General features: G+C 37.2%; 1 protein-coding gene across 1 annotated transcript in view; it reads left to right on the forward strand.

Moving 5' to 3' along the window:
• The first annotated feature begins 429 nt into the window (after positions 1-429).
• LOC127418740 (von Willebrand factor A domain-containing protein 5B1-like) overlaps positions 430-12,323 on the forward strand; it is a 62,295-nt gene continuing 50,401 nt past the window's right edge. Inside the window, exons 1-7 of the mRNA XM_051659508.1 lie at positions 430-568; positions 1,223-1,381; positions 3,889-4,108; positions 4,237-4,382; positions 4,646-4,777; positions 7,512-7,636; positions 10,842-11,018. Of these exons, the coding sequence (XP_051515468.1) occupies positions 430-568; positions 1,223-1,381; positions 3,889-4,108; positions 4,237-4,382; positions 4,646-4,777; positions 7,512-7,636; positions 10,842-11,018 (1,098 nt within the window). The remainder of the gene's footprint in view (positions 569-1,222; positions 1,382-3,888; positions 4,109-4,236; positions 4,383-4,645; positions 4,778-7,511; positions 7,637-10,841; positions 11,019-12,323) is intronic.

Below are 12,323 nucleotides of genomic sequence, written 5' to 3' on the forward strand. Positions count from 1 at the left end.
TGTCTTGAACCTGGAATATTCCTTTAAATTGCACTTGACCCAGCCCATCAGTGCTTTGCATATGCAATTTCGCCAAACCCACTTACGCCTAGACTTTGCGCATGTTTGGGTAAAAATACCAAAACTTCATGCACTTTTACTTTGCACTTATTAAAGTGAGCCCAAAATAGGGCCCCATGTCATATGGCTTTGAATATAGTGAAGAAGTCATATGGGCTACTTTTATAATGCTGTTTTGTCCATTTCAGAACATGGCAGCCCCTGGTCACTATTTACTTCCATTGTATGGGAAAGATCACATCTGTGGTTCCGATAAACTCCATTTTGGGTTTATAGACATTCTGCAAGATATGGCTATTTTAAAACATTGTTTAAATATTACCTTGTCTTTTTAGGTAAACGTCACTTTTTTCTGGCTCAACCATCATCATGCCGGGCCTGATCAACAAGAGCAAACGCAGCGCTCTACCTCTCAGTGTCTCAGACATCACTTCCTGTGTCAGGGGTTACACCCTGGCAATGACAGCTTCTTTGACCTATGAAAACATTGAGGGTCACTCTATTGAGGGTGAGTATGCTGACTGTCTTACACATTGCTATCACTAATGTTCATGCTTAGGGTGCCAAGTATTCAAATTTAGAATGCAATTCATCCACACTGTCTGTGCTACAGACATGAATGATTGTTCAAATCATGAAGCTTGATGCTGAGAGGTGCAGCCCCAATTCTGATTTCGTATATACATTTTTATAGATGTCTCATAAAACATGAGACAGTGTACTGGATCTAGCTGATGATGAAAACCACAATTGTGATTCTTAGCCTCCGAAGTAATTTTGGAGGAAATGCCTCAGGCTTCTTATTCTCATTGTAATCATTTCTTAAAATCCCTAGTTGAAGCGTAAGGATGCCCTAAATAAACACCTCCCTTCCCCTCACTCCCCCCAAACAAACATCATCGATTATGTGTGTGAAGTCTGAAAATGTCACTGGAAGATTGTTGCTCTGCGGTCTCTGATGCCATATTGACTTACACAGATTGGATTTTGCATTGGTTAGTGTTGAAAGCACTAAAACAAAGGATTTAATATCTGTCAAGTGCAAAATTCACTTTGTGGAAAGATCGGTTTCCACCGTTGCATTACAAACAATGCATTCTCAATAAATGTGATTGATCACTACACTTAGTCTTTTTTTATTCTCTTTTTGCAACACATGCAGGAATCTTTATATACCCTGTGGATGAATGCAGTGTGGTGGTTGGGTTCGAAGCAATGATTGGCAGCCAGATAATAACCGTGCAGGTCAAAGACAAAATGAAAATTGATGACTGTTACCTTGATTGCTGTAACGCTAATGGAACCCCTCAGAATGGAGGTGGTAAGATTGCTTATTTCATTTCTGATTCTCAACTAAAAATTAAGGCACGATGCTTAAAAGAACAGTGTAGACCAGCATGAATTGGCTTGCTGGTCCAAGCTGATTTATGTTAGTTAGTTAGTGCTGGTCATACTGTTTGACAAATGGCCATGTTGTTCACTAGATTTCCCGATTTGATTCAATTCTGATTCACAAGCTCCCGATTAGATTCTGAAGCGATTTGCTTAGATTCTGATTAATTTGGGTATATAATGGTAATTTTGATGACATATGAAAAAAATTCTCCCTTAGTTAATCCTGTAAATTACACATGGAACTTCTTACTTGGTAGGCCTCCATTACGAAAATATATTAAAAAAAATTATTAACAAACTATGCAGTTCAATTGATATTTATTGATCCAATATAATAATCAACACAACCAAAACTGATGTAAACTTTAAAAGTAAAAGACTGATCTTGGAATTTTTAAGAATCTGTATTGGAATTATTCAAATGATGATCGCAATTAATCGGAAAATCAATATTTTTACCCAGGTCTATTGTTCTTCATTAAAACTTAGCCAGCAAGGTCTTGACCATGGAAGTTGATTGACCATGGAAGTCTCGCTAGTTAATCAGTTTAAAGGAATATTCCAGGTTAAATATAAGCAAAGTCCTTTTCAAGGCAAGTCAGTCCACTGACCCTAGCCATCTTTAGAAGGCTAAAGCTATTATCTATTTCCATGGAGACAAGCAACATGAAAATACAGCTCCTATCTTCGAATGGATAAAGACTGAAATCTCCAAAATGGTTGGTCAAGGTTATGATCAAATATTTAATATCAGCAGTAAAATATGACAACAATGGTATCATAAATTGAGCTTTTTTTTTTAGCTCAGATCACACTAAAAATGCTATTTTACAGGCTGGTACAACTAATGCACATGCACATTTTCGAGTTGATTCACAGGCGATATTTGTATCTCAAAGCTGATTGGCTCTTTTACCTGTGAGGCAGGACTTCCTTTTGTACATCCACTGGCCGTTCCAGTTTCTCCTATAAAGTGATAGTTCACCCAAAAATGAAAATTCTCTCATCATTTACTCATCGTCATTCCATCCCAGGTGTGTCTGACTTTGTTTCTTCAGCAGAACACATTTGAAGAAAAATAGAAAAATATCTCAGCTCAGTAGGTCCTTAAAATGCTAGTGGATGATGACCAGAGCTCAGAAGCTCCAAAAATGACATAAAGGAGCCATTAACGTCATTCATACGACTTCAGCGGTTAAAGTCTTCTAAAGCGATACGATCATTTTTGGTGTGAATACGATCAATATTTAAGTACTTTTTTAAGTATTAACCATCGCTTCTGGTAAGCTGCAGTGTTCACATGGCCTCTTGTGTGACGAATTTGCATTGTCATGTTATGGACATTCTTCTCTTGGTTGAGACATCCATGATAAGCACACAAACGTACCATTGTGAGTAAACAAACAGATACAAATACAGATCTAAACCAAAACCAATGAAGCTTCTGTACAACATTCCTCCTACTCAGTCATAAATCGCGCTGCTCTTTCTGGTGTGTTGCACATGCGTCAGTTCTCGCGTGTCTCATGTGTCAACACGATTACATCACATGTGCGTATTGCCGCTGACCGGAAGCAATGATTTATTGTTAAAAAGTACTTAAATATAGATTTTTTTTGCACCAAAAGTAATCGTATTGCTTTAGAAAACATTAGTTTAACTGCTGGAGTCATATGGATGAGGTTTATGCTGACTGTCTGTTTTTTTTGGAGCTTCAAATGTCTAATCACCATCCACTTGCATTTTAAGGACCTACTGAGCTGAGATTTTTTTATATTTTTCTTCAAATGTGTTCCGCTGAAGAAAGAAAGTCATACACACCTGGGATATCATGAGGGTGAGTAAATGATAAGAGAATTTTCCTTTTTGGGTGAACTATCCCTTTAATACCAGTGGTCCGTCTCTCCTAAACTGTCTCTGAAATAAGTGAAGCTCAATCGACAGAACTCGTTGCATATTGTTGATTATCACAAAAATTAATTTAGACTCGTTGCTCCTTTTCTTTAAAAAAACAAAAAACAAAATTCACCTTTTGAAATGGTGAGTATTTTAACGTTTATGGATCGGCCCCATTCACTTCTATTGCAAGTGCCTCTCCGTAACCTAGATTTTTTTTTTTTTTTTTTTTCAGAAAAAAACAGACAAGTAAAAAGTTATTTTTGTGGTAATCAACATTATGATTGAGCTTCACTTATATTGAACCCAGAATATCCCTTTAAGAAACCTGTTTGGAAGACCAGCATACCAGTATCCCATGTTGAGTGCCAGCATCCAAAACATAGGATGCAGTATTCTGGTTTCCATTTTTGCTTTTCAGCTTTGATTTGTATGTAGTTTTGCTGAACACAAGATTTTATTACATTCTTTCATTGATGTTAATATGTTGGCAAAACATTTTAGAAGCGCTATTGAATTATTGCAATTCTGCTACAGGACATCTTGTTCTGGATGAAGATCAGGAGAGGACAGTGCTGGTGGTGAATTTGGGGGTCATTCCTGCTTTGGAGACCATCAATATACAGGTCAGCACCTCTTCTGAGCTGAGCACACTCCCGAATGGTGGAATTCGGGTCACCTCACCACCCGTCTGCTCTCCGAGGGTCCAGCGTTCCGTCAAAGAGGAGCAGGCATTTTCGCCCAGCACAGCTAGAAGGTACCAGAGATTTGACTTTTCCATCTTTTTTTGAGTCATATTAGGCCTCAGATCTCACATTGGTCTTTACATACTTTATGAAACTGAAAATGGATCTGTGAAATGATAAGGTTGCTGACTTGTTTCAGTAGGGATCGACATCACTGTGCATTGGGAACTGACCAGACAGCTTCAGGTGTGTGTTTGGCTGCTCTGTTGGAGGAAGAGACCATCAACTCCATCGACTATGAGTTCAACTTCCAGCTTGAGATCAGAGGACCATATCTACTGGCAGGTTAGTACCTCCATCTTAACAATGGAATGCAAGGCAACAAGTCTGTGGCTTGAAAGCCCTCGCAGAGTTTAAAAATTAGTGTGAGAAAGGTGTAGATTATACAATGAACATCACTGTTAAAAATCTACTACATTATTTCAGCACAGCAGTTGTATGCAATATGCATCCTTTTGTTGGAGTTGCGTAGCGGTCTAGTCCTTGCATGTGGTCTAACATCTGTTGCTCCTGCTTATTTGAGATGCTTTAGAAGTTTCCCTTTGCAGGTGTGGAGAGTCCCTCTCACGCCATCCGGGCGGACGCTGACCCCTCGGCTCGCTCTGCATCCACCATAGTGGTTACACTGGCTGACAAGTACACCTATGACTGTCCCGTGGAGATATTGATCTACCCCAGTGGCGAGTAACACTATACAAACGTTTATTTATTCACTGTACTGTATATCACGATGAGAACATCATACTGACTTCTCTTCTTAAACTAGTTGCTGTTTTTTGCAACAGACATGAATGAATCATTGAAAGTGAATGGACTTTTTCGCCTGTTGGGTGATAAAATGGGCAAAAAAAAAAAATCATATAGTGAAGGACACTAGTCATATTTAAGGACCAGAATATTATGGAGACTCTTTTGACTTGGGCAAGTAAGCAACCACCTAACAGCCACCCACAACACCTTAGCAACCAGAATACCTATGCAACTGCATAGCAAAACGTTAAAAACCACTCAGAGGGGGCCTGGGTAGCTCAGCGAGTATTGATGCTGACTACCACCCCTGGAGTCGCGAGTTCGAATCCAGGGTGTGCTGAGTGACTCCAGCCAGGTCTCCTAAGCAACCAAATTGGTCTGGTTGCTAGGGAGGGTAGAGTCAAATGGGGTAACCTCCTCGTGGTCGCGATTAGTGGTTCTCGCTCTCAATGGGGCACGTGGTAAGTTGTGCGTGGATCACGGAGGGTAGCATAAGCCTCCACGTGCTGGTAGTCTCCGCGGTGTCATGCACGATGAGCCATGTGATAAGATGCACGGATTGACTGTCTCAGAAGTGGAGGCAACTGAGACTTGTCCTCCGCCACCCAGATTGAGCTGAGTAACCGCGCCACCACGAGGACCTACTAAGTAGTGGGAATTGGGCATTCCAAATTGGGAGAAAAGGGGATAAAATAAATAAATAAATTATAATTAAAAAAAAAACTCAGAAAACATTAATTACGGCCTGGCAACTACACATAATATTCTTGTGGTGAGTTTTAGCGTATATATCCACATTACATTTGTGCATTTTGCATAAACTTTTTACCCAAAGCATCTTACAATGCATTTTTTTTTTAACCCCCTGCACTGAAAAAAATTATTTTGTGGTGAAATAAATATAGCAGAACAGATTAAGTACTTTTTACATTGAATAAGTAAGTTTACACATTAACTTTCCTTGATCTTTTAACACATAAGAGGTCATGGTACTTCAAAAACATACTGTAAATTTCTGAACTCAAAACGTCCTCCTCAATGCAAAAAGAACATTTATTGAAACCAAGCTACCAAAACGACTCATTCTCTATTTCCTTCACATTGTGATGTCACACTGTGGTAGACATTTGCATCTGACCGCCTCCACAACAACACTTCAACGCCTACTTTACATTATCACTTCCGTAACCCTGCCTGGTAGCAGTGAGCAGTGAGATAGCAAGGAGAGAGCAGGTCAGTGAAGAGCAGAGAGACAATCATAGCAGTGGACATTTACTGTCAAGCCTTAAAGCATTTCTGACAGAGGGTCAGACAGGGTGGAACATTATCATGTTTCACAATTATGTGGCTGTTTTTTTGTGCAAAAAACTTTACTAATATTATAAGTGAATATATATATATATATATATATATATATATATATACATACTGTATACAGTATTTTGTATATGTATAAATATGTATATATCCTCATGGGGACCTCCCTACAATGTAGTGTTCAGGTTTTTTGTGGGGGACAGACATACAAGATAACAGCCACACACTGTCCTCTTGACAGTAGAGTCAGCCTTTCAAAACAAACCAGAACTAATCTCTTTGAGTACCTGAAAGCCTCCATCCACCATGTCTAAATGTGAGCTGGTTTATTAAATTAAAAGCTATTGAAACACAATTCCCAGGTCCACAACCAAATAACGTAATTTCCCGGGCTAAAAAGCCCTAGTCACTTGTATATATAACATTGCTTAAACAATACAAAAATTGGCTTTAGAAGGCAATATATTGTTTATTTCCATATTATTTTTCATAAGTCTATCATTGGCCTACAGTCCACAGCAATACATTTTAGATACAGTAGATTTATTATAAGGGCTTTTCTAAGGATGCGCCTATGTACATATGTGTCAGACAGGCGCTTTTGTAGTGTCTGTGTTTTGTAATGTCACTTTGGTTACATCGCTACATAAATGGGGTTTTAGGTTGCTGCGTCAAATTAAATGTAGTTTGAAACATAGAAAAACACATCTCGAGATCCCTGCATTCGGAATTGCACTCCGTCCTGTGTTTGAATGTAAGTACGCATCCTAATCTTATCCTGTCACTAGTATCAAGCAAGCCTGAGTTTGGTTTGTTGTCTGAATAGCTGCGCGTTGCATATATAGCTGGAGTTTTGCTTACTACCCCCTGCTGAAAACAAGTGTTTTTTAATGCATACATTTTATATATAATTAATCACACTGAACACGTTAAATCAACAACCCAATACAAAATATAATATGTAAAATACCCAGCAAGGACGGAATCAGTGAATCAATTCTTTAAACAGGTTCATATACATGAACAATCTGAACAAATATTTTCACTAAAATGAATCAGACTTTCCAATGCTTCGTAGGAGAGTGCACGTTTACAGTTAGGTTAGAGTCTCACTGCGGTACGTTTTTAAGGTGTCATGTCAAGTTAAAAGCACTTCAACTTTTTAAAATGCGTCTGGAGACACCTGCGTTCTGTTCTATTCATTACACTTTTTTTTATAAAGCATGCTTTTTTAAACCAAGGGTGTGTTTGTTCTGCCCCTTTGAATGTCATAACTCAGTGTTCTACCTTCACACTAGTGCTCTCTTTTGTTGAATGGAGAGAGTAATTCTTCCTTTCTCTGTGTAGAGCCTCATCTGCCACATGTTCTCATTGAGGACGGGGACATGACACCAGAGGAATACGATGAACACCTAAAAGGAAGAAGTGACTACATCAAGGCCACAAAGAAGGACTGCAGTAATGAGAAGATAGTAAGTGCAAGACTTGAGACAAAAATAATGAGAGAGAGAGAGAGAGAGAGAGAGAGAGAGAGAGCGTGACCACGTTTACACGTGCATCATTTTCCAATTAAAGCAATGTTCCAGGTTCAATCCAAGTTAAGCTCAATCAACAGCATTTGTAACATAATGTTGATTACCACAAAAATATATTTGACTCATCCCTCATTTATATAAAAAAAAAAAAAGTAAAACTTTTTTTTTGTGGTCATCATGTGGACATTATGTAACAAATGCTGTCGATTGAGTTTAACTTATATTGAACCCGGAACATTCCTTTAAAGTCAAGCATTTATTCTAAAACATGTAAATGGAATATTCCTGTATATGTCAGCATATTCTGAATAAGACGTGCACATTATTTTCCTGCTGTTCATTTTTGGAAATAGTGGAGATGCTCGGTGTTGCCATTTATTAGGATGCTTTTTATCACTTTTGGACAGTAATTTAATCTACTTTTTCATTCTCATTCATGTCCTTACAAAACAAAAGTGTGACAAATTGCAAAATGTAATTCATGAGTCTTTCAAATGTAGGCCACAACTTTTCTTTTAATATCTGTAAAATACTTGTCACCCTATAAAATTTTTCTTCAGTGGCTTGGCTTTTAACAACTGTCAGTATCTAACATAACCCAGAATTACTTTTGTTTGGACATTCTGTAAATGTGTATATTTGCTAAAACATTATTTTGCCACTTTTAAGGTGTACAGACATGGACAAAAAGCTACACAGTTTTTGATTTTATGCCTCTGTAATGTAGTGCTTCCCCTAATGAGGACATGTTTTCATGATGTGTTGCACTCTCAGAAATATTCAGGAGTTCTTAACATCAAACTATTCGATTTTGTTTTACACTTTTACTGAAAATCAGGTAAGTAAGGGCATCTGTTGAATAGAAAATCGCTTGCCATTTCACATTAACTGTTGCCTCAGGAAAGTGGGAATTAAGAGGGAATGTTAGCGCAGATGCATGTTTCTCAGGAGCACAAAGCTTCAATTGCATCCTTAATTGAGTGCAATTCCTCTACAGGAGGCAGAGAACATTCAGCCTTAACATTATCATGAATAGAGGTTTCTATGGAAACCTTCAAAGGTCTCTAGCTCAGTCCATAATGTTTCTACCTGCCGGGTGATGAAATTAGAGTAAACTCCGCCTCCTTTGGGATGTATGCTATTTTAATAATATCTTTAAAATTTTGAAAACCTGCAAAGGGAATCTGTGAACTTTAAAAGATTTTTTAAATTCTGGTCACGGCTCATATATGCATGCTTGACAAGTGTCTAGCTTAATCAATAATTTATGGAAGTGAGCTCATCAAACATGTATTAAAGAATTATTTCACCCAAAATTAAAAATTCTGTCCTCATTTACTCATCCTCATGTCTTTTAAAACCCACATGACTTTCAACTTCCGTGAAACTCAAAAGGATGATTTAAAGCAGAACGTTCAATCTGCTCTTCTACATACAATGAAAATAAATGTTGACCATGGCTGTTAAGCAAGACTGAATGAAATACGGCTTTTATTTCAGTCTGTTCCTCACACAAAGCACTTGATTCATGTGCACTACATTTATGATGATTTTATAGTGCTTTTTTGTCCTTTTTGGAGCTTGACAGCCTGTGGTCCCCATCCACTTTCTTTGTATGAAAGTGCAGATTTCCAAGAAGTAATTTAATGTGCAAGGGGCTAACTAATTGAAGCTTGACAAAAAGTGGTTGAAATACATTGTTAATTTGAAATACTTTGTTCAAAGCTGTTAACAATAGACCAATTACTATTAAACCCTCCCACCTCCAGACAAGTGCACTGCATTTCTTACTTTTCAGCTGAAGGTTCACCCACACATAAGCACGTTAAGTTCAAGTCCTCAACCCCCAGGTTACTACCGCCCGCGTTCATTGAACAGTTAAAGCTGAAGTAAAGTTTATTTTCTTTTATGTAGAAAAATCTCTGTTTAAAGGAATTGTTAAACTAAAAATGAATATTCTGTGATCATTTACTCACCCTAATGTCATTCCAAACCCATATTATTTTTATGCTTTCGTAGAGCACAAAACGAGATGTTAGGCAGAATGACATTTTCAGTTACAGTTCAAATTCATTGTAAGGTATTTCAAGCAAGAGCAAATGAATGAAGGATGTTTGGGCAAATCTCATTAAACCTTTCTGAACCATGTTATATTTCACCCCAAAATTATCAGAAAGAAATAAGCAATAATATTTTGCATAAATAAAATGAAGCACTTCACTTCCATCATTTCTCATGACTGAAACTCGTTATTTCTCATTACCATTGAGAAATTGGAAATTAAAATTTAAAAAAAAAAAAAAACAACTCAAAATTAAAACATCTAGATACATAACAGCAATGAGAAATTAGGGAAAATGTGCTTAATTGTCATGAAAATAATGTCACAATGCAAAAGATATTAAAGGGGCCATAACATACCATGCTTTATTATTTTAGTATGTTCCTTGATGTTCACTTATAATATTAGTCATTACCACTTATTAATATTAGTCATATATTTGTAAAACATGATCATTTTCCACCCTCATTCTGACCCTCTGTCAGAAACACTCAGTTTTGGTGCTGCTTCTCCTTTAAGACTTGACAGTAAACGCCTGCTGTTATGACTGGCTCTCTGCTCTTGTCTGACCTGCTCTCTCCTCTTGCCATCTCACTGCTCACTGCTGCATGGTGGGGTTATGGAAGTGATAAGGTAAAGTAGGTGTTGACGTGTTGTTGTGCAGGTGGTCAGATACAAATATCTACCACAGTGTGACATCACAATGTGGAAGAAGTAGAGAATGAGTCGTTTTGGCAGCTTGGTTTCAACAAATGCTCTTTTCGCAGTGAGGAGGAAGTTTTGAGTTCTGAAACTTACAGTATGTTTTTATAATACAATGACCTCTTGTATGTCAAAAGATTAAGGAAAATTTTATTCCTCATGTCATGAACCTTTTAGTAGTCCTTAAAAAATTCTTCATTACCTTTATGCAAAACATAAATACCTGGACATGTTTTTGTGAGATGTAACGTTACATTTGAGTTTTAACCATTGTTGCTTTATTATGCACGTCTTGCCCTTGTCACACTTGGAAGATGTAGTGCTTGTGTGTAATGTTGGGAAATGACTGCCTCTCACTAGTTTCTCTGTGGTGTGTAGGTGGACATCATTCGGAAAAGGCTTCATAAAGACATCCTCCACAACCCTGTGGCCATGCTCAACTTCTGCCCAGACCTCCATTCTACAACTTCTGATCTGCGTAGCATCCAGGGAGAATTCATCTTCCTCATTGACCGAAGTGGAAGTATGAGTGGGGTCAACATCAATCGGGTTAAGGTAGAGTAGGATACTTGCGTGTTCTGCAAAAAGTGAACTGTGCCCTTCAGTCCCAATATGCTCATTAACTTTTGAAGACATCCTAACTTATTAAGTGTTTAAGATTATTACAAACTGCCTCAGTTGTGTAAATAACCATTAATGGAATGAAATGGAACAAGGTTTATAAACACACAGCCAAAGCTTATATACCAAAAAGGCTGTTCTACATTAGTTTCGACGCCAGACACACAACCAATTGACAGTTTACTAGACTGCATATTGAACCTCAAAATGGGCAAGAGATGACTAAATTCAAATCCGTCAGATCAAATCTGAATGGCTGGCAAGACAGGGTGCACAGGTTTTTAACCAGTCTAGCAAAATTTTTACTGAAAAGGTAACAAGATGCTACAATGAGTGCTTCTGAGGAAGAACTATTCATTGGAAATTGTTTGCAAGACACATGGCATCAAATGTGTGAAAGATATTGAGTTTTATTTTCAATACATTTATCAGAACATTAAAGATACATTTGCGATGCTTTTGCTGGGGAAATAAAATGAATGGTGCACTCAGTAACTTTTTGTTTGTGTCATCATGGACTTACAGTGACACCTAGTGGTGTGGATGCAGCATCATTCAAAATCAATAGTTTTCAGATACAGATGACATTGTAGAAATTTACCATTCACAGTCAGCCACGATTAATTTAATCCAAGAGTGAAAGTGTCCAATAACAAGACGGTTACTGAGATTAAGCATGTAGTATTCAGCTGGTCATATGATTCTAAAATGGCAGCCCCCATGAGGGCGACCCTGCCCCATGTATAATAAAACAGCTTTTATAAGGTTAATGATATGACTAGAATCCTCATCTCATTTGAGCGGTCATGATTTTATAAATATGTTTCAAAATGACAATTCAATTCTTTAGTAGTAAAACTTTTTTAATGGGGAAAAAATTACTGAGTGCACATTTAAGCAAAATTTTAAATATCACAATGGCCCTTATTCATGAAACGCAAGCAGAACAAATTGGTGTATAAATCTTTAGTAAAACAATTTTGGTAACACTTTATAATAATGTTCCATTTGTTAACAATAGTAAATGCATTAGGTATCATGAACTAACAATGAACAATATCTTTTTTTACAGTATTTATTCATTTATGTTAATGTTAGTTGATAAAAATACAATTGTTCATTGTTAGTTCATGTTAGTTCATAGTGAATTAACTAATGTTAACAAATACAACTTTTGATTTAAAAAATGTGTTAGTAAATGTTGAAATTAACATAAATTAATATTAATAAATGCTGTAA

Source organism: Myxocyprinus asiaticus, chromosome 28, assembly GCF_019703515.2.
Source record: "Myxocyprinus asiaticus isolate MX2 ecotype Aquarium Trade chromosome 28, UBuf_Myxa_2, whole genome shotgun sequence".
Classification (NCBI taxonomy): Eukaryota; Metazoa; Chordata; class Actinopteri; order Cypriniformes; family Catostomidae; genus Myxocyprinus; species Myxocyprinus asiaticus.